General features: G+C 36.0%; 2 protein-coding genes across 3 annotated transcripts; both read right to left on the bottom strand.

The window, feature by feature from the left end:
• Window positions 1,543-12,290, bottom strand: LOC18774782. 2 transcript variants are annotated; one of them, XM_007206711.2, is made up of 7 exons: window positions 11,977-12,288; window positions 11,802-11,842; window positions 11,641-11,704; window positions 11,166-11,360; window positions 2,944-3,015; window positions 2,068-2,243; window positions 1,543-1,962 (listed from the first exon to the last, which is right to left on the bottom strand). In XM_007206711.2, exons 1-7 carry the CDS (start codon window positions 12,112-12,114, stop codon window positions 1,845-1,847), a joined length of 804 nt encoding a protein of 267 aa, XP_007206773.2. In that variant the 5' UTR covers window positions 12,115-12,288; the 3' UTR covers window positions 1,543-1,844. The 2 variants fall into 2 exon arrangements, with proteins under 2 accessions (XP_007206773.2, XP_020422578.1); XM_020566989.1 differs by lacking the exon at window positions 11,802-11,842 and having other exon boundaries at window positions 11,641-11,709; window positions 11,977-12,290.
• LOC18775557 (lysosomal Pro-X carboxypeptidase) lies at window positions 14,914-20,043 on the bottom strand. Its single transcript, XM_007207831.2, has 10 exons — window positions 20,001-20,043; window positions 19,202-19,674; window positions 18,877-19,063; window positions 18,627-18,763; window positions 18,415-18,527; window positions 17,742-17,982; window positions 15,950-16,105; window positions 15,750-15,829; window positions 15,620-15,669; window positions 14,914-15,245 (listed from the first exon to the last, which is right to left on the bottom strand). Exons 1-10 carry the CDS (start codon window positions 20,041-20,043, stop codon window positions 15,106-15,108), a joined length of 1,620 nt encoding a protein of 539 aa, XP_007207893.2. The 3' UTR covers window positions 14,914-15,105.

The raw sequence follows: 23,111 nt of genomic DNA, 5'->3' as shown, positions 1-23,111 counted from the left end.
GTGAACTCCACAACATTAAGGGAACATAAAGAAGGGAGTGGTGGTGAGGTCTAGATGCCCGCTAGATGTTGCTCCGCGGGTCTCACTGCTTGACTCAACGCACTAAGTGCTGCTTGCAAAGGTCGACTCTCCCCAAGATCCAAGGTTTGTGATTCATCTCCATTCAAAATAGAAGGCTCGAATTCATTGACCTTTACAAACCAAAAAAAATAGCAAAAAGTTCTTAAAATTTACCTAAAAAAATCATAGTCCTTATTATTTTTTTCAATATACTCTCATAATTACCCAATGGTCCTAAAAAATCAAAACTAAACACCTACAATGTTATTTCCGGAATGTTGTTGAAATTTTAATATTTAGGTCGATTTGTTTGGAAAAAAATGTAACATAACAAAAAAAAACACAAAAAGTTAACACAATAACGTATTAATACAAGAAATTCAAATTTATATATTCGGATTTATATATACTTATTAAAGTAAAAACCACATTTACATAATCGGAGATGTAAATGGGACTTTACGCCTCCAAATTTACATCTCTTCACGGGAGATGCTCTTTAAAATCCTTTATCAAGTTTCCCCTATAAAAGCTAGTCAAACTATTAACACTTCCCGACTTAGGAGTTGAAGCCCAGCCAATGTTGGTTTTGACCCAACCCACAAACTGACTCTAATAAAGCAACCCAACTCGAATTTCGGTTATGGTTTTCTATTTTCCAAACTTAGAAAGAAAAAAACTCAAATGTTATTATTGACACTCCATAGGGCCACTTTATAACTGTTTCTGTAGGAAAAGCTTCTACTCATAAGTGCTTTTTTAAAAGTGCTTCTATTAGAAAAACCCAAAATTTTATTGAAAAAGCACTTGGAAGTGATTCTACAAGAGGCACCTACTAGTTGCTTCTCCTTAAAGTGCTTTTATGACACAGAAACACTTATAAATTTTTCTGTCAAACATTATTAGAAACGTTTTTGATTGTCAGAAAGCTTTGAGCTATTTCAAAAGTAGTCTCAAACATGCACTAAGCTCCTTGTAACACGGATTTTCAATTTGATCCATTTTTGGGTTCAAATCGGAAGAGCTCACAAATGCTAGCAAGCATTCTTCCAAGTGCCGGTGTTATTAATTTCCCACTAAAAACTTTACAATGCAAGAAAGTAGCGCTAGCTAGGTGTAATAGAAAGTGCACTACCTAACTAACTGGCCAAACCCATATATACGCTTTCTTTCAAGTTTTTCGAAAGAGCTTATAGGAGTACAAATTTTTACTCACCATTTCCAGGTGGAATTGTCTTTTAGTTCGCAGTCCATATGATTACGCGTATGTCCAAATTAAACTTTGTTTCAGGCTTTTATTAATTACCTTTTCAACATAAATTTTAAGCACTGAACCATATAAGAACACAAATATAATTTAGTACCCAAAAAATGATATCATTTCTCAATACTGAACTGTAAAACAATGTCATTCTTGACACGGCCTACCCCTCCAAAACAAAAACAAACAAAAAGTTAAACGATGTCATTTAGGACAGTGGATTATTTCAGTATTTTCATTTCCATACAATTAAAACCATAGGCCCTGGGAATGCATGTCAGAGGTCCTGTAAGAAAATCACTATTATTTGATTCTAATAAGTTGAACAAATTTGTAGCCGAAAAACAAAAGGCAGTTGATCTAAAGAAGAAACAAAATTGCATTCAATAGCCAAATGTGAGTATATATATTAAAACTAAACACAAAATACACATAAGAGATGAGGTAAAATGCTACAATCTAGCATTCTTGAATTTGGAACTCGTGTATCACCTCAAGATGTATGTAGAGAGCCTCAACTGCCTCATTTATCTTCCAAGAGCAGTTTTGCGCAAGATAAAAGGGATGACGACTCCTCTTCCGTAGCCAATCCAGAGCCTTGCCATCTTATTCTACCAAATTTATCGAGCAGGAATATATACCTATAAAGTGGTAACATGAACAAAATGTAGCTTGTCAAGAGAATTATTCTATAGCCAACAATTCACAAAACCATAAAATTCAATGGCAATAGAGAGCTTTTGTACCCGGTCAGAAGGTTCAGTATTTTAAGTTCTTTTCTGAAGTAGTAGTGGTCACCAAACGAATATACGATTTGCCTTTTAGGTTCATTACTTTCATCATGCTTAGATTTCCTCATAATCCTGAGCAGCAACTTCTTAATTGGACTCCGACATAAGAACCACGAGTCTATTAATGACACCTGAAGAAAGCTTCATTAATAAGTTATATGTACGATACTTGTGATAACGGTTAAAGGAATTTTTAATGGATATATTATTGAATAACATGAGAAAAAAGAAGGTTTACGTGCCTTAAGCTTGTGATAACCAATTCTCCAACAATACAACCACACACACACAAAGAATGCCATGTGCATAAGCTAACATTTAGTTGAGAAACAATAACTACAGGCAAAAGTACATTCCCAAACAAGATTGTGGACAAGAGACCTTGCTCCTCCTAATGTCCCCATTAAAGAAAAAAGAAATGTCACTTATTTCCCACCACACGCAGGGGGCAGGGGCGGGGAGTGCATGCCAGTCCCACATTTAACAAACATAAAAAAGAGAATGAGCAAGACAATACAAAGGCCACAATAATGATAACCTTCATGTTTTATACATATAACAGGAACAATGCTTATCTGGAAAAATTGAAGTGAGGAAATGCATGCTGTTATAAAAACACTTTAAAGACATAATTTATAGTCAACCTTGCCATTAAATGAACCCACATTAACAAGGTTTACTTCACACTGTTCATCAAACTTTGCACAGAAAGAGTTATCTAAACTTACAGAATGTAAGTATTGTTAGAGGCAAGAAAAAGTGGGTAAATAACTACAACAGAGAATGCAGAAAATTGAATCAATGATGACAATCTATAAAAACCACTTGTACCTCATAGAATTGAACATCCCTTGAACCACTAAAAGCATCAAGAAAAGGAGCACTCCAAGAATGAATCATTCCCTGTCAAGGACAAAGAACTTTATTTTGTAGGAACAATGGTAACAGAAAACAACAAGGGCTGAAGCAGTAACATAACAAGTTTAACTGTCCATATACAGTCCACAGGAAAAACCAAACATAATACATCCATGTAAAAATCACAATGCCTACAACAAAGTTGCTATCTAGCTTGAATATTACCTAGATTGGAGATTAACGGGCAATTGAAAAATGAACAATAGTAAACAACACACTTCAACAAGTAATAAATAAATTGGATATCAATAGTTACAAGGCAGCTCTAGTGGTTTCCCCTACTATAACTCTGCACAAGGATGACTTAAATGCATTCATGAAATGGGTCAGACTGGGACTAGACAAATCTTAAACAAACCTGAGTGGTTGATCTTATCTGTCACCCTTAAAAGTACATTTTATGTTATAAGGCTTAAAAATGCAAATTCCAATTTCGGAGGTGTGCATTGCCACTGCTCGATGGTTTTACTGGACACTGTAGCCAGTTTCCAATCACTGAGGACAGAAAACTTGCATTTCAATTTCTAGATACATCTTGCTGTCCTTGTTATTATTGGAGAACTTTCTCAAAAGTCATACAGTTTTAATTTTCATGTTCAAAAGAGCATAAGTAAGTCAAATGCATTTTTATCTTTCCTTTTTCTCCATAAAATATAAATCTGTCTAACCGGGGAACTGATTTTGCTTTTTTATCTTTGTTGGTATCAGATGCCAAAAACATCTGATATCAGAGTTCAAATGTTAATTCTGATAGGCAAAATGCATTTTTATCTGATGATATTACTTGAAACACAGTCAGTTGAAATTAAACCGATAAAGGATCGGGATCATCCTGAAACCATTCTTTATCATTCCTTATATATTCACAAAATTCTAAGCCAAGAATCCTTCAGTAGCCGTCCCTATGAGTTAAAAGTTCTTAAATCCAAATTACAATATAATTATTCTGATTATATTGAAGCCTGGTATATTATTTTCCTTCACCAATCTGAAGATTTTAGTCATTCCTGGTTTATTAATTTTGATAACAAGTTCAAATGTTCTTTCCCATACTGGTTCCTCCATTAGTGAGAAAAACATGGCCCAGTTGAAGAAATTCTGCCTGTTTCAGTTCATGAGTTGATCCGCCACTACACTAAGCATGCCAAGTTCTCCCAAGTTGATCTGTTCTTTCCAAAACAGTTGCTTTTCTTGCCAGATACAAGGTCCCTTGGATTCTCAAATGGTCCTACAGAATCACCAAGGATGTCCGAGTATTTGCCCGCCAATTCTCTGTCAAATGGTGGGATAAATTTGAAGTTGACCGAATTGCCAAATATGTCTACAATGATCTTCCTCGAGAGCCTATTCCGCGACCAGCATCTCCTACTGGTTCAGTTCGATCTTCCTTATCAGTTGAAGGAAAATCCAAAGCCGAACTACAGGAAATTGCTCGCCAGTTGATTATTCAGGCCTCTCAAAAATGGATGATGATGAGGACAATGATTCTCCCTCGTCGTCTAGTTGTCAGCCCATGCAGAGTCCTGCCAAGCCGAAAACTTGGTATGATGACAACCAGGATCCCTATGACGCCTATGACCTAGGGTCTGATTAGGGACACCTCTCAATCATAATTGACCCAGTCAAAAGAAGTTGCCGACAGCACGCCTCGTCAAAAGCAGTCCCCGAATCTCATGAGAGTAGCAGACAAAGCACTGTTTGCCTCAATCAAATCGCAGAAAGTAGCCGAAAGCAAAGATTCCCCACAAATCGACAAAATTGAAAGTTGAATCAAATGGCATGCCCGTGCCCCTACAGTTGCTTAACCTCAGTTATTTTTTATCCCAGTTATGTAAACCATAGTTGCATTTGTCTTTAAATTCAGGCTTCGGCTTCAGTTGTAGGCAGAACTGGTTTTCCAGCTGCATTTCATATTCAGTTTTAAAAGATTCTCTCTGAAACATCCTTTGGAGAAAATCATCCTTGTAAATACCCTTGTAAATACTGAGTGTAAGTGTGAAGTTTGAAGTTGCAGTTGCTCTCCTTTGTGAGTATAAATAAAATTGCTATTTTAAATTATCTCTATTTTTATTAATTTCATATATGCATTATTTTCCTGCATTAGTCTGAATGCTGAGTTAAGTTGCTGCATCCTATTTCCTTCTGCATTTGTTTATCGTTGTTTTATCTGCTTTGCTTTCTTCTTCTTCTTCCTCTATTCTTCATTCTATCTCCCTGTTCCTTTGTTGGTATCAGAGCCGTAAGAGTTACGGTCATTGTCTAAGTCTGCTACTCATTCCCGCCCAAGTGGCTGGTTTAAGCTTCTGAGTAGAAGGTTTCATCTTCTTCCTTTTCCTCCCTTTTATTCTCTGAGTTGTCTGTTCATCTTTCTCTAAGGTCTGACCCGTGAGTCCTTTTTCCTAGATCAGTAAGTCCCGAGGGTAGGGCGTGTGTGGTGGGCAGGAGACAGAAAATTGAGAAAGGTTAATAGGTTTCTTGTAGGATAAACGGTAAGTCCAGGAAGTCCTTGTTTATCTTCTTCCTCAGTCTGCAAAATCCAAACACTTGAGTAGCCATGAGTCGTTTTCTTAGAACAAATTCCTGTAAGTCAACAGTTCTAAAACCAATATAGGGAGACCATCTTCATCCTGTCTTATGGCAAAAGTAATTCGGCTTTTGGACTCAGGGGTTAGGTGTTTATCCCACAAATATCTGAGAGTACCTGTGAAACCGGTGACTAACAGAGGAACAATTTCAGACTGTCTGAAACTATGATTGGTGATATAACTATTGGCAACCATAGACATATGTTGTAGCTTATTTAGGATTTCTTGCTCAGAGAGACCATCAATATTCCATTCATACAATTTATCAGAAGAAACCGAGAACTGGGTTTGGAAGTTTCTTCAAATTGGATGTCTGGAGGTGTTGGCCTGGGATACCAATTTTTGGTCAGACTAGTGGGGCTGACAAACTTTTCTAATTTTTTAATTTTGGGTTCAACTTGGATTTCTAAATTTTGAAAGGCTTTTTCAATTTTAGAAATATTACTAATTTCAGACTCTGTCGTATCAGACTCAGAAGGGTCTTCAACTGCAAAAGAATCTAGTGTTTTAAGACCAGATTTCTCAATTTTCTCTACTTTGACTGGGGTCAACTGTTCTAACATTTCTTCTATTTTCTTCATTGTGGGTGTGATCTTAAGTGTCGGGCTTGACCTAAGATCTTGGAACTGGACAATTGGTTTTTCAACTTTGGTTTTTGACTTTGCTTCTGGGGAACTGATTTTGTCAATTTTTGTTTCTATCGTGTCTAACTGTTTTCCTATGACGATTAGACTTTGGTTTGTATAATTATTTTGCTCAAGAATTCTTCTATTGCTATCGCTGCTTTCAAAGGTTTTGAAAGGGGTAGCAGGTATAGGAGTATTCTTGTGTTCAATAATTATAGTGTCAACTGGAGGATGGCTGGATTCAACGACAGACTTATCTATCATTTTCCATTTTTCTTTAGTCAAAGTTTTTAACTCATCATTTGACATATAACGACTTTCAACAAAATCAAGGTAGAAAATTTCAACTTGGGCAGACCGCATGTAATCTTTCCATTCTTTAAAGATTTCTTGACGGCTTTGACTATCAGGAAAGGCTTGGTGGTAACTTTCTCGTCTAGACAGGTTCTCAGGGGCTTTGAGATGACTGTTTAGATGAGCCCAATCAATTTTAAATTTTCGATTAAGAGTTCTAAAACTGAATATGAAATGCAGCTGGAAAACCAGTTCTGCCTACAACTGAGGCCGAAGCCTGAATTTAAAGACAAATGCAACTATGGTTTACATAACTGGGATAAAAAGTAACTGAGGTTAAGCAACTGTAGGGGCACGGGCATGCCATTTGATTCAACTTTCAATTTTGTCGATTTGTGGGGAATCTTTGCCTTCGGCGATTTGATTGAGGCAAACAGTGCTTTGTCTGCTGCTCTCATGAGATTCGGCGACTGCTTTTGACGAGGCGTGCTGTCGGCAACTTCTTTTGACTGGGTCAATTATGATTGAGAGGTGTCCCTAATCAGACCCTAGGTCATAGGCATCATAGGGATCCTGGCTGTCATCATACCAAGTTTTCGGCTCGGCAGGACTCCGCATGGGCTGGCAACTAGACGACGAGGGAGAATCATTGTCCTCATCATCATCCATTTGAGAGGCCTGAATAATCAACTGGCGAGCAATTTCCTGTAGTTCGGCTTTGGATTTTCCTTCAACTGATAAGGAAGATCGAACTGAACCAGTAGGAGATGCTAGTCGCGGAATAGGCTCTCGAGGAAAATCATTGTAGACATATTTGGCAATTCGGTCAACTTCAAATTTATCCCACCATTTGACAGAGAATTGGCGGGCAAATACTCGGACATCCTTGGTGATTCTGTAGGACCATTTGAGAATCCAAGGGACCTTGTATCTGGCAATGAAAAGCAACTGTTTTGGAAAGAACAGATCAACTTGGGAGAACTTGGCATGCTTAGTGTAGTGGCGGATCAACTCATGAACTGAAACAGGCAGAATTTCTTCAACTGGGCCATGTTTTTCCCACCAATGGAGGAACCAGTATGGGAAAGAACATTTGAACTTGTTATCAAAATTAATAAACCAGGAATGACTAAAATCTTCAGATTGGTGAAGGAAAATAGTATACCATGCTTCAATATAATCAAAATAATTATATTGTAATTTTGATTTAAGAACTTTTAACTCATAGGGACGGCTACTGAAGGATTCTTGGCTTAGAATTTTGTGAATATATAAGGAATGATAAAGAATGGTTTCAGGATGATCCCGATCCTTTATCGGTTTAATTTCAACTGACTGTGTTTCAAGTAATATATCTCTATAATACTTGAGAGACTTATAAGGGCTTGGAGGCATATAGTGGAATCCAGGAGGGAAGTAATGTTTGGCAATTTCTATGGGATCTGTATGGATATCATACAGAGGCTCAATGAAAAATAAATGGGAATTACTCTTGAGCAAATAAGGGGAAGATTTTTTGTAAGGAATTGAGGGGCCTGCAGGAGTATCAACTGAGAAAGGATCATAACTGGAAACTAGGGTGGATTGATAACTAGGGCGAATTTGACCAACTGTTGAACCAAGGGAAGAAAATCGATTTAGCCACTGAAATTGGTGTGGCAACTGAGATAGGAGGGCAACCAGGATAGGGAACTATCTGTTTGGGCAATTATGGTTTTGACTGACTCATGGAAGAAGGGAGGATTTTGGGCGACTGGGATGACTTGGGCGACTGGGATGGCTTAGATTGACTGGCTGATTCTTTCTGTTTGTCTTTTTTGGGGGCCATTGTGCATCCTGCAAGAATTCTCGAGTGAGAAAATCAGGGACAGAATTTTCACTTCCTTTTAAGTATTCAATATCAAAATCAAATATGCTTAAAATACTTTGCCATCGTGCAAAAATCTGTTTAGATGCAATGTTTTGAACATCTTTTTCTAAAACATGTTTTGCAGACTTACAATCAACTCGGATTAAAAACTTTTGATTAAGTAAATCATCTTGAAATTTGCTAATACATAATACAATAGCTAATATTTCTTTTTTAATGGTACTATAATTATACTGCGACTGTGTCCAAGTTCCAGAATGGAAACGAACAATTTGTTCTGGAGATTTTGGACTGACTTTTTGTTTAAGAATGCCACCGTAACCAATGTCAGAGGCATCAGTTTCAACTATTTTGAAGGAATCAACTGATGGAATACCAAGACAGGGAAGTGTCTGATGCCCAAGTGATGGAATGCATTTCAAATGTAAATGCATTTGACTATCTGATGCCCAAGTGGAATCCATAAAATATTAATTTTGATAACAAGTTCAAATGTTCTTTCCCATACTGGTTCCTCCATTGGTGGGAAAAACATGGCCCAGTTGAAGAAATTCTGCCTGTTTCAGTTCATGAGTTGATCCGCCACTACACTAAGCATGCCAAGTTCTCCCAAGTTGATCTGTTCTTTCCAAAACAGTTGCTTTTCATTGCCAGATACAAGGTCCCTTGGATTCTCAAATGGTCCTACAGAATCACCAAGGATGTCCGAGTATTTGCCCGCCAATTCTCTGTCAAATGGTGGGATAAATTTGAAGTTGACCGAATTGCCAAATATGTCTACAATGATCTTCCTCGAGAGCCTATTCCGCGACCAGCATCTCCTACTGGTTCAGTTCGATCTTCCTTATCAGTTGAAGGAAAATCCAAAGCCGAACTACAGGAAATTGCTCGCCAGTTGATTATTCAGGCCTCTCAAATGGATGATGATGAGGACAATAATTCTCCCTCGTCGTCTAGTTGCCAGCCCATGCGGAGTCCTGCCAAGTCGAAAACTTGGTATGATGACAGCCAGGATCCCTATGACGCCTATGACCTAGGGTCTGATTAGGGACACCTCTCAATCATAATTGACCCAGTCAAAAGAAGTTGCCGACAGCACGCCTCGTCAAAAGCAGTCGCCGAATCTCATGAGAGCAGCAGACAAAGCACTGTTTGCCTCAATCAAATCGCCGAAAGTAGCCGAAAGCAAAGATTCCCCACAAATCGACAAAATTGAAAGTTGAATCAAATGGCATGCCCGTGCCCCTACAGTTGCTTAACCTCAGTTACTTTTTATCCCAGTTATGTAAACCATAGTTGCATTTGTCTTTAAATTCAGGCTTCGGCCTCAGTTGTAGGCAGAAATGGTTTTCCAGCTGCATTTCATATTCAGTTTTAAAAGATTCTCTCTGAAACATCCTTTGGAGAAAATCATCCTTGTAAATACCCTTGTAAATACTGAGTGTAAGTGTGAAGTTGCTTTTCGCACCAATGAAGTTGCTTGAACTCTGATAGTCAAATGCATTTTTATCTTTCCTTTGCTTTTGGGGAACTGATTTTGTCAATTTTTGTTTCTATCGTGTCTAATAGTTTTCCTATGACGATTAGACTTTGGTTTGTATAATTATTTTGCTCAAGAATTCTTCTATTGCTATCGTTGCTTTCAAAGGTTTTGAAAGGGGTAGCAGGTATAGGAGTATTCTTGTGTTCAATAATTATAGTGTCAACTGGAGGATGGCTGGATTCAACGACAGACTTATCTATCATTTTCCATTTTTCTTTAGTCAAAGATTTTAACTCATCATTTGACATATAACGGCTTTCGACAAAATCAAGGTAGAAAATTTCAACTTGGGCAGACTGCATGTAATCTTTCCATTCTTTAAAGATTTCTTGACGGCTTTGACTATCAGGAAAGGCTTGGTGGTAACTTTCTCGTCTAGACAGGTTCTCAGGGGCTTTGAGATGACTATTTAGATGAGCCCAATCAATTTTAAATTTTCGATTAAGAGTTCTAAGCTGGTTATCAACTGTGGCATAGTTTTCAACTACAAAATTAGACTGGGTAGGTGATTCTGGTGACTCAGACTTTTCTTCTTGGACTGGAGCCTTGCCATAGCAGGGCTGGGTTACCTGAGAGGATTTTCTCAGGGACTCAAGTTTGAAGTCGATCATTGCTTTTTTAACTCTAGGTCTCGTTCTAGAGTGGAAGACGAAGCTGTAAAGGAGTGCCGAGCAGGGGCATGCCTTTGTGACTGACCAGGGGTTGGCAATTGTTGTAACTGGACATTAGATTTTCTTAAAGGCTGATTTTCAAATTTAATTTTGACTGTGCCATCTAGGTATTGGTGAATATAGTCTAAATTGTTTAGACTACGTGGAATGATAAAGAATGGTTTCAGGATGATCCCGATCCTTTATCGGTTTAATTTCAACTGACTGTGTTTCAAGTAATATATCTCTATAATACTTGAGAGACTTATAAGGGCTTGGAGGCATATAGTGGAATCCAGGAGGGAAGTAATGTTTGGCAATTTCTATGGGATCTGCATGGATATCATACAGAGGCTCAATGACAAATAAATGGGAATTACTCTTGGGCAAATAAGGGGAAGATTTTTTGTAAGGAATTGAGGGGCCTGCAGGAGTATCAACTGAGAAAGGATCATAACTGGAAACTAGGGTGGATTGATAACTAGGGCGAATTTGACCAACTGTTGAACCAAGGGAAGAAAATCGATTAGCAACTGAAATACTATAATGATAACTAAATTAAAATACCTGGGAGCTTGCTCGAAATGAAAGGCAAACTAAAGATGCCTTGGGGATTTCCGCTTTGTTGGCAGCTGCCACATTTCCATTTCCATTGGAGCCAATGGGCAGCTTTGATATTTTGCCATCAGAGTAGTTCACTTCTAAGTCAGGAAACTTAACAGCTACGGTTGCAGGAATTAAGATTTTATTTGCCACAGAAATCTGCACAGAAACTTAAAGTTTATAGTTCAAACTTAAAAAGAAAAAGAAACATCCTTTTTAGTGCACCAAGTAAGAGTATAACGCTTCCTCATAGAGACTAGAATATTACTATCAGTTATTACTACATATCATCTCAATTCCTAATTCTGAAAAGACAAAAGGGAAGCATCCCCTTCTACACGACAATGTACCAATCCATTGAAACCCAAAAATGAACTCCGGATGCAAAATGACATTAAAATAACAAATTTTCAGTGGCTTGATTGCAGTGTTTCCTTACCTTCCCACCATGCTTCTTAAGCTCTGACATATCAGCAAAATACCCCCTATTCAACTCATCTGCACTGCCCTAAATCACAGCAACAATGCATTAATATTGACACATGCCCCAAAACCACACACACACAAATAAAAGAAACAAAAAGTGGCCCAAAAACTTACAGCCGGGCACGCTCTTTCTCTATAGCTTCTTTGTTTCCAAGCTGCAATCAAATGGGTTTTCCCTAATTTCCATTAACAACACTGGGTTTTGGCTAATTTGGAAAAAAATTGCAAATTTGACTCGCTGGGCATTCAAACGAGGCACAGTGGGATGAAATAAAAGACGGGGGGTTACCTGGTAAATGTCGAAGAAGCGATTGCAGCTTCTTTGAGCTAAGAAATGCTGGGAAGGTGGAAGAAGATACAGCTCCTTGTTCTCCTTGGGCCTCAAAATTTGAGAAGCATATATAGAAGATCGGGTAACGCGCTTCATTCTATCTCACTGTGAAAAACCCTAAATCAAATACAAAGATTGCAGGGTTTTTTCTGTTTGACAAATTTGGCAAAGTGGCAGTTCTTAATTTCGTCAGTTCTCCGAGCGTGCAAGCAAGCAGACGATGGTGTGATTTGCAGAGCCGTGGCTTTGGGCCAAGGTTCACGGCTCTGCTGAAAGTAATAGGCTTGTATGATAATGGGCTATGGGTGCATTGTTAGCAATACTTTTTTATTATTTGCACCCATCAATTTGAGATGTACACCCAATACAAAATTTTCAAGTTTCACTTATGTCATGTTTACCAATCCGTAATCGGATTAGGAGGAATTGAATTGAGGAGGAGTTGGATTGAGAAGAATTATATTCCGGATTCCTATTGAAGTTGTTTACTAAACCATATGGATTGAGGAGAGTAGATTCCGGATTTCTATTGAAGTTGTTTATTAAATGATATGGAATTGGGGTAGGAGTGATACTAATTACTAAAATATCCTCATTGTTGGGTTAAAGTAGATGGAAAATTTGAAATTTTAAAAATTGTGTGAGGATATAATGAGCAAAAAAGATGAATTCCTAATGAATTAGTTCTCCATGAATTAGAATTATTGGAGCGCATTTGGCGCGGGTGGCTTGTTCACCCCCATCTTCTGTTCGTACTTTTGGTTCACTATGTTACCAGAAACTCTCTCATGGTGGTGTGGACTTGAATGGTGGTTTGGCTGTTTTGCTGTGGATGGTGTGGCTGCAACTTGTTTTTCAGTTTTTGGGTTGTTTTGGTTTGAAACTTTGTATGTGGGCCTTGCTTGTATTAAAATTCTGTTTTGTAATCTTTTGGGCCTATGTCTTATGCTTCTACCAGCCTTCAAACTCTTGTAATGTTTTTGCATGTTTAATGAAGGGAGTTTGCCTTGACCCAAAAAAAAAAAAAAAAACCACCTCCCACCAAAGAATTAAATTTCTCCAAAATCAAGAATTCAATTCCTAATTTTGTGTGGGTCCCACTTACTTTTTAATTTATTGATATGAAGTAAACACATGAACAGTCCTGATTTCTTGGACCACAGGAGTCCAAGAGATTGTGGTCACCCACCGTTGGATATTAATCCAATGGTTGAAAAAGGTTTTTTAAAATAAGTGCAAGAGTGAGTGAACCGTTGAATTTACATCCAACGGCGAGTGACCACAAATTTCTTGGACCCCTATGGTCCAAGAGATCAGGACTGAACACATGAATTCTCATAATTAGAATTCAATTCCTGATTCGAATTCTAATTTCTAATTAGTAAACACATCATTAAGTCATTAAGGTGCATTGTTCAATTTATTTAAGCAATGGTTTAATTTTCTTTAAGAGGGACATCCTAGTCGATCCCATCTTTCTGACAAAGATTTTTAGACTAGTGCAACTTTCGGGACCGTTATTGGCACTCCATAATAGTCATTATACAACTCCCAGTTCAATCAAAAAAAGTCATCCTTCAATTAAAGCTTGATTTAAACACCCCCTCAAATTGGAGCATGTATGTCCAATAGATTCAACTTTCCTTTTAATTGTAGGAAAGCTTCCTTGCCCAATGCCTTTGTAAACATATCTCCAATCTGATATTTGGAAGAAATCAATACAGTACGTAATGAACCATCTTGAATTTTCTCATGAACAACATGGCAATTGATTTCGATGTGTTTGGTTTAGTTCATGATAAATCAGATTTGTTGCTATGTACATGGCAGCTTTGTTGTCGCAGTAAAGTACACTGGGAAAATAATGTGATATACCAAAATTTGGTAAAAGATATCATACCCATTGCAACTCACATGTGGCTACAGCCATGACCCTATACTTGGCTGACTTCTGAAGAAGATCTAGAGACAAAGGGCTGTTTTTTTTTATTTTTAAATTATTACCAAGAAACACACAATAGCTGGTGGTTGATCTTTTTGCCCAATTTGAATCACAAAAATCTCATAACTGTAATTCATTATGGAATGGCAATAGGATAGATTGACCAGGTGATAAATATAAGTCTTCGAATCAAATGGAGATATAGGCTGGGTTGTTCAGAATATTGCCATCAATATTGTTTAGTTTCAAATTTTGTTCCATGAGAAAAGGCTCGGGCTTAGCTCTCAATAAAACCGTGTCTTTGATAATATCTAAAGCATACTGTTGATTCAAACAAATCCCTTTTCTTGATCTTGATACCTCAATCCCAAGAATATATTTGAGATTACCCAAGTCTTTTAGCTTGAATCGCTGATGTAGGAAGTTCTTAAGCTTGGAAATCTCATTGGCATTTCAAACTGTGATAATTACATCATCGACATACACACTAATATAAACACCGAAAGAGGTAGCTTTGTGTTTATGATCAAGAAAAAGAGAGTAGTCAATATAAACACCGAAGAAGCAAACCAAATGTGTCTGTATCCTATAGCTACTGTCTTACCAACTCTCTCGTTTGTTTTTTGGTTCGTGATCAATAGAAATAAAACCAATTGATAATGACGGGTTTCTTGTTGAAGATCAGTTGGGTGGTTGCATTTTGGCCAAAATAGTAACCATTTCTATATTTCTGTATGAAGTATCAGCCATATAGAAAATTTGGTAGAGTGGAGTCCTTGTACGAAAGTGCTTCAAGGGTAATAAAGGAATGATTCTCAAGAATATTATGCCAAAATTATTGTTTCCTCCATATGATATTGATCATGAATTCCATTTGAGGGTGTATATGTTTTAGTGGGAATCTTTAGAAATCTAGGTAAGATTTTGAGAAAATAATATTTCTTGTAAAAGAATAACAAGACAACAGAAACTTATGGGATATGGCATTGATACTAGAGACAAAGTTTGAGGGCATCCGAGAGAGAGAGAGAGAGGTGATGCAAAATTACATGCAACTTATTAACAACTTTTGGCCTGCAAGCCCACCCTTAATTGTCTTTAGCAAAGGATCTTTGCCCTAATCAAGTTTCCATGAGACATCTTATCTATTTTTTAAATGCCTGAAGGTCGGCATAGTACCTGGCTATCCAACGTTTAATGATCTTCACCTCAATTTTCCGCTGATTTACTAACCAGTCTGGATCAGTAATGTTGTCTGCATTAAGGATATCCAAGCAATGAGACCCTGCAAAATACAATTTAATTTCATATTATAATATAAAAAAAATATTTTATATCTCTATCTTTTTAGATTTTTTTCCTTACGTACAAGAAAACAACATCATAGTCATTGGTATTCGAAGAGGTGGGTAAAGACACTATTAATGTCTAATAGCACAATGTGTACAAATAACCGTGATTGTTAGCTATTAGGCACAAATAATATTTTTAGCCACCTTATCATTTGTTACGAATGTCAATGACTATTATAATGTGGAACGATAGTGTGAGAATGTATACGAGCTGCCCCGAGAAAACTTTCTCAAATGCAACATATTTGAAATGTTACATTTTGTTTTCGGATTCAGCCCTTGTGAGAATAGTGAATTTGGAAGGTACCATTCTTTGCATGGACGGCAACGATGGTGTCTGATATGTCCTCCAACACTCTGCGATGAGAATTAAACAGACCGTTAAACTTGGTAAAGTAAACATAACATAAGTTGTTTATTCATGTTCATATGCTTACCCGCCACTACTGTAAGGATCTCTTAGCCCATTGGAGAAAATAATGTTGCTAGCGAACCTTTCAAGTGCTAGTTTTATATCCTGTTTGGCATAACAATTAATTTTTGCTAGCATTAGTTTTCAAATATGAAGAAGAAAAAAAAGAAGAGTGATATGATTTTGAGAATATATATAATTATAAGATAGTTGATTGATACATACATGGCCTCCAAAGTAAGTAGTGACCCAATGAGGTCGAGGAGGGACGCCATACTGTGCCTTGCAGGATTTGATGTAGTCTTTTAGGTCAAATTGGTAAGCTGGAAACATGCTGTCGTTGCTGACGCTGGCCATCGGAATCACCATGTCACTACATGTCTAAATACACTACAGATTATTAGTCATCACCATATTATAAGGTGTGATTTAATAAAGCTACATTTTCTTTTCTTTTTTGTTTGATTTCGGGAAAAAAAAAAAAAACTATCAGATATGTATATATTCTGAATATGTGTGAAGAGAAATATCACTAAAGTAATCACTAAATGGTACGAGTCGATATACTTAAATTCTAATGAGTAGAGAATACAAAAGACAACGATGCATCTTGTTAGTTAATTACTCTCACTTATTGTGCATCAATTTAATATGGTCTCAAAGGTGAACAAATGGGAGGAGTGATTATTTAGAACTTTGGCCTTGGGTGGGGGTAAATGGTCACAAACGCTGAAGCTACAAGCCACCACTATAGTTTTCGATTTCCTTACGTCTATTTTGCTCTAGTGTTAGCTGTTAAAAATTAAATTATGGGGGACTGTTATCAATTATGACTCTTTAGTCAGAAGTATTCTCTGATTTTATTCAAGACGCCCTTTTATTTAACATTCTAAATCAGGACTAGGCCTATTATATTAGTTAAAGCTTTCAATAAATTGCCCTCGAAGTTTCGATGTTCATCTCAAAAACTTTTTGCTAACTATTTACGTACGGGATCGAACCCTCTCAGATTAGAGAGTTGAGGAGAAATACAGTTGGGAAAGGAGGAGGATTCTACAACATGTTTTTTTTTTTGGTCAAAAGGATTTTATAAGATTATGTCAGAATATTTTAATAAAAGCATGTGTATACCACATGATATAACGGACGTGGCATACAAGTTAATTGCTGTTCAACCATTTAATAAACATTATTTGGAAAAATACCATTTGTCAAAGAAAGAAAGTCAGTAGTTTTCGTTCATATTATGTTGAATTTCTGTTTGGAAAAATACTATTTATATATATATATATATTCTTTAAGTTGATTGAATTTCTGTTTTAGTTATTTTGAAATATAGGTGATGAGAGTTATATATGGGAGTTCAAGAGATTGTGATTATTTACCGTTGGATATTAATTCAATAGTTTAAAAAAGTTTCTTAAAATGAGTATAAGAGTGAGTGAACCGTTAAATTTACATTCAACGATAAATGACCACAAATCTCTTAGACCCCTTTAATCCAAGAGATCAAGACTATATATATATATATATATCAATATATAAAACTTGGCTTGTATATATTGCAACAAATTTCAAGCAACATGTATAAAAGAAAAGGCAATATTCCTTTTGAATGGTGACTTAATAAAATATGTAACTTGTAAGCAACTAGCTAGCATGCGTGTGCAAGTCAATGTGATCTCATCTAGATGTTATCAAGTGGACCGTTCCCACAATCAACATTAAGAACATACACTCTCCAAAACATATGCATCGTGTATTCGGGTTGGTTTATACAGAGTTGCGCATGCGCAAAGTTACGTATCCACAACCCTGCTAATTAAAGGAATATATTCCATTTTATGGAACACAATTGTTTATATAAATGATATATAGGGTTGAACTTAAATTAAATAATTTGGTAATTGTCATCGTGACCATTGTTAATACTTTTTAAGTAGATTCATAATTAGGAAAATTCATATCAATAATTAAGATAAGGTGACAAGTTATGTGAATAGTTATAATTAATTACCTGCCAACTCCAGCCCATATCTGTTTCAGTTAAATTTCTGGGTTGATTAACATAGCATGACGTGTTTCCACTAAATGCAACAACGCCCGCAAATATTTTAGTAAGAGTATCATTTCCAGAAGCTCCATCAATGGCCCCACATACAACAGTGACTGGATAACTTGGTGGACTATTGTATTGAGCTGCGTTACAATACAAATTATCCAAGTAGTTCTTCAGCTCGGACGATTTCTTCAAGGGCCTAGAAAAGAAAAGGGTAATGACAATAATAGTTAGAATTAACTCTCGTTATTCTTTTATACACACTACCAAGATGTCATAGAAATTTAAACCTTAAATCTTAACTTTCGTCATTATGTATAAATATCCTATGCAACAAGCAAACGAAAGAGTAATGACAGATTAATCTTTAGAATCTACTTTTGTTATTATGTAAATGACAATAAAACAAAAGAGAAAAGACTTAAACATTAGAATTAACTACTATAATTGTTTAAATGCCAACATGAAAATGACAAATAAAAAAAATAAAGAATCGAGAGGGCTACGTGCAAGCTTGGAATTTCTTGATTAAGTAGAATAACTCCTATAATCATCAGAATTAGCTAGCTGTTATGATTATATATGTTAATCATCATCCCATAATGGAAAGGCTAGCTCTGTGAGCAGCTACCTGCAAGTGTGAAATTTCTCACTAAGAAATGAGAGGCCTTCAGGCTGAGAAGCAATTGCATCAATGTCAGACCACGACTTCTTTATAGTTTGGTAGCAAGTCTCACTCGCTTCCTACACGTGCATGCCAATAAATAGTAATTAAGAGTTTTTTTTAATTAAATAAAATATTGATGCTAAGACAAACGGGTGAACAAAAGGGAAATATATTACCCTAAAATCTTTGGTAACAATTGAATAATATCCATCCTCCGGGGGAACAATGTTATCAAAGTAAAGAATTGGAGCTGATGAGGCTAGAGCTCCTAGAGCAACATGGGGGTACTTTAGCCGAAACCATGAAGCAAGCACTGCATCAAAAATACAAAATGAGAAAGGAAAAATAATTAAAAACATGGACAAAAATTTTCTGGATACTTAATTAATCAATCGTATTTGCAGAGATGGGTATGGAATCACTCACTTCCACCATACGATGCCCCGATAACAATCACCGGAGAATGCTGAGCATGGAGTTTCTTCTTTACGTGAATGAGGACCTCTGCATAATCTGCTAGCGCTTGGGCTGAGTTGAAGTACCCAAGAGTGTCTGCATTTTGAAATGCCTCTTCCCTTGATCCGAATGGGACCGATTTCCCATAGTACCGGTGCTAGAATGAGAAAAATAAAAGTCTCAAAACAAAGTAACGTATAAGAATTCACCCTAATCAACGTTTATCTGGTAAGAGAACATTTCCCTATATATATATATATGAATATTTACGTCTATCGGTATGCGATATACATACCTCTATAAATATCTGGAGAGCTTGGAACTGATGGGCGTTCTCACTCAGAAAGCCAACAATAGAGAGATCAACATCAATTGCTTCTTCTTCGCCAAGGTAAGCAAATATTGGTGCACTAACATTGGAGCCACCCCAATGCTTGAAATTGATCAAATATCTTTGTTGAAAAGTATTGAAGCTATCAGGCCTGAAGTTGAAATGGTCAAGTGTTTGGTTATAATAAAATGTTTCAAAATCATTAATTGGATCAGCAGCAGACATAGTTTTCTGCTGGTCGTGTGCAAAATAATTTCTGCGTAAAAATGTTCCTCCATTTGGACTCAGCCGTGGGATATTCAGCTGTGCAGAAGAAACTGAGGTTTTGATAGAGAGAGAAATAATTAGCACAAGGCATTGAAGTAAAGACATGAGTAGGTTAAGTTTGTAGCAAAATGCTATTGGAGAGTTTGAGTTGTGTGTTTTCAGAGCTGGAACTAACGACGGTTATATATAGACTATGAGATATCAAAGAATGGAAGAGAATTATTATTTTATTTTGGTCAACAAGAATAGAAGAGAATATGTCACTGTTCTGACTAGTCAAAAATCAAAGAAGTATATTTCTAATGGCCGGCGAAAATCGGTGTCCTTACTGGCAACAATATTTAATTACAAAAATAATCACTCTGTTTACAATTTAATAAAAGGAAAGAAAACATAGAAGTTGCTATAGCGGATGTGCTCTATATAGTCTGTACTTGAGTTTGAATTTATTTTCTCATAGTTTAAATTAAATTAGATTAAAGTAGAAGGATACTACTTGTCTCTTTACGGCTAATGAGATCCCGCCTTATGCGAATCATAGTTTAACAAATATGCAAAAATATTTCATCAAAAACACAGAGAGAAATTTTTTTGCACATATGTCACACTGCTATTACAAAAATGTAGTAGCTCCTACTTACCTAATAAGAAGGGAAGTATTTCCAAAATGGAATATCACTTGTATAAATAAATAAATAAATAAAGCAAAGAAAAAGAAAGAAGAAAAAAAACTTGTATGCAAGAAGGGAAAAGTTAATGATATAGTCCATGGAATCACATGGGAAATTAGAGTCAAGTCCGTTAATGTAACTCTTTTGAGAACAAGAAATTTGCGAATTATTGTAGAAATTAGTTTCCTCATTAGAAGTCTGGATTTTAGGAAGAAATTTTCAGGAATCCACAAAATTAATATCATTTTAATTTTAATTTTTTTTATATAAAAGTTAACGATATATTATGAGTGCTGCTAAACGAACCCTAAAATTAACCGATTACACTCTATTACCCAACTATTTATTGAATTACTAATTTATCATAATAAAAAATGACCAAAAATAGTATATTAAATTGTAAAACAAATGTAATTTTAATAAGTATATCCTATTTACCATATTAAACCCTAATCAAATGATTAGAACCATCTATTTCAGAATTTTTTTGAATTCTGCAAAAGCCACGATTTACCAAATCATTAGTTTTTAAAAATCACCGGAAATCAAGTTATTAAATCTCCTGGAAATCGTCAGGAATCTTATTTAGGATAGTTTCCAAGTTTATAGGGTCCCTTATGTATTTCCAATCGAACTTCAAGTTCAAATCAGAATGAGGGATGGACTAAAGTTTGGTTTTTTTTTTTTTTATATACATTTTTTTTATGTAAATTGTATATGCTGGGCGTTCTTAGGTTGTCATGGCTTCAAGGGAGTTCTGAATTTTTGTTCATTTTTTGTGTAGCAGGTTACTAAATGCATGCTCAGGATTTTGTCCATTCAACTTGTTCATTTTCAGTGTTGGATTTCTGGGTAATGGACTTGATTCACTTGAATGATCTTTGATTGTTTCATACTTGATAAAGCTTTTTAATTGGGGAATTAATGTCCATCCTTAGTTACTGCTTAGATGTTTTCCAGGTATTGCTAGCAATTCAAAAGCAGAAGAATCTTCAAATTGTGAACGCTGATATATGTTTTGCATTAGGTTCGGTCAGCTTTCAATATAGAGGGAGGCCAAGAAAAAGCGAATGGGGCATTGAAAACACTTATGCTGGAGAGGAGAATTGGTGTATTAGGGTGTACCGAAGGTATTTTTGATAGTTAAATAAGGTGTATTTAGTTAATTTTATATTTTGATTTAAATATTAAAGTGTACTTAGATTATAAAGTATACTTGATTCCTTTTAAGTAAATTTAGGTTTTACCCATAAAAAAACTTTCACTTTTGGAAAAAGCCAAAGCTTTTTCAAAAAAGACGGAATAACCTCTCAACTTTCAAACCAAAGACATGCAAATGTAAAGGATTTCTTATGAAATCAAAAAATAAATAAGGGCAATTTTGTCCATTTTTGCTTCTTTTAAAAATTTTCTCTCTCCTTTGGGATTTTCCAAAGTCTCCCTTAATTTTAAGATTCGTTTAGCAATACTTGATAAAATACAATTACAATCTTGGAATAAAGAATTCTGTAAGAACTTCTAGAAGTTCCTCAAACTAATTATAAGCATTTATGTATAAGACAAAACAAGTCAAACAATGAGCTAATATCCATTAGAAAATTGTGAAGATAAATAACACCACCTCCAGTGTCCTCCCAACAAGCCAAACATGAAAACCAGAGTGTTGAAGCTTGTTTTGGTTGTCATGTTTGGTTGGATTAGAATGTGAGCATTTAACTTAAATTTAGTTGGTGGAGAAATTCAAGATATCATTATTGCAATATTTTCATCGTTTAATGTGAGACATTTTCGATACGTTCCTTTATGTTTAGTATTTTTTGTGCCTAATATGTAAATAATTTTTATCCACGTAGGAACATGTAGGGCTGTTGAGCCTACCACATAAATCATTTTATACATTAAAATGTGAGCATCTAATCCAAAATAAATTGAAAATTGAAAAAGGACCCAAAATCTTTTAAACAGTTGCATAGCTTCCATACTACACTCCAGTCAATGAGGAGTAAGATTATTTTAAAGCAATGGTAAGTTAAAAAGGACATACTTGTCGGTTAGTTAGTCAGTTAATTAATGTATAAGTTGAAAGCAACAACAAAGGCTATCTGAATATAGTAACTTGACCCAATCAAAGCAACTACACAGAAAAGGTATATCGCAATCATTTTTTCAAATAATGTTCGAATATTCTAGGATTAACTTATGGGAGGGAAAAATTTTAAAAAAAATTTGGGGTCAATTGCGTACAAATCATTATTTAATTAAATAGTTATCTAATTAAACATCCAATTGATGTAATTAATTTCCAGTCTAGACATTAGACAGTTTGTTTGGTATTTTTGTATTATCGTCAAATATATTGTCAATAACAGAACCAAAAAAATTTCAACGAGTGGACTAACTACATTTTCTTCAGAATATTTATGGTATCAAATATTCCATATAGAAAACCCATCTAGAACATTTATTAATCGTGTATGCGTCTAGTTAATTAGGCAATTAAACATTCCTATGGGCACTTCGTTTGCTGAAGGAACCTTTTTGGGGCAGCTGGTCTGTTCTCCTGAGATATTCGCAGCCAAAATGTCCCACATCGACTGCTACAAGAACTTTCTCGCCCTTTATATTGGATGCGGAGGAACATCGACTTTAACTTGGGGGTGTGGGGCTGGGAAATACACGCGATGCTTAAACCCTAAACCCAAACCCGGTTGATGTATCGGGTAAAAAAGTTAGGGGTCTTTACCCGGTGTTTCCCCCGTGCGGTTAAACAAAGAAACGCCGATGCCCCGCGTGTAGAATTCCCGCGTTGACCAAATTGCCCCTCGAGAGGTTTGATGGTGGTACTGCCGCACTTGTTGTATTATACACGCAGGTGTCTCGCGGTTACTGGTTTGTCCTCACCTCTCGTGCACCCCCGCTTTTGCCCTTTTTCCCCA

The sequence above is a fragment of the Prunus persica genome, chromosome G6, assembly GCF_000346465.2.
Source record: "Prunus persica cultivar Lovell chromosome G6, Prunus_persica_NCBIv2, whole genome shotgun sequence".
In the NCBI taxonomy this organism is placed as follows: domain Eukaryota; kingdom Viridiplantae; phylum Streptophyta; class Magnoliopsida; order Rosales; family Rosaceae; genus Prunus; species Prunus persica.
This window is presented reverse-complemented; position numbering and strand designations above follow the sequence as displayed.

Bases quoted from the DNA above. Each gene is read 5' to 3' on its own strand.
- LOC18775557 (XM_007207831.2), bottom strand. From the start codon at position 20,043: ATGATTCGCATAAGGCGGGATCTCATTAGCCGTAAAGAGACAA. The intron at 19,675-20,000 runs GTAGTATCCTTC...AACCGTCGTTAG, and splicing joins CATTAGCCGTAAAGAGACAA to TTCCAGCTCTGAAAACACAC. The intron at 16,106-17,741 runs GTAATTAATTAT...TAGTGTATTTAG, and splicing joins ATATGGGCTGGAGTTGGCAG to ACATGTAGTGACATGGTGAT.
- LOC18774782 (XM_007206711.2), bottom strand. From the start codon at position 12,114: ATGAAGCGCGTTACCCGATCTTCTATATATGCTTCTCAAATTTTGAGG. The intron at 11,705-11,801 runs GTAAGTTTTTGG...GATTTAGGGCAG, and splicing joins GAGAAAGAGCGTGCCCGGCT to TGCAGATGAGTTGAATAGGG. The intron at 3,016-11,165 runs GTATTTTAATTT...TGTCCTTGACAG, and splicing joins CATTTCGAGCAAGCTCCCAG to GGAATGATTCATTCTTGGAG.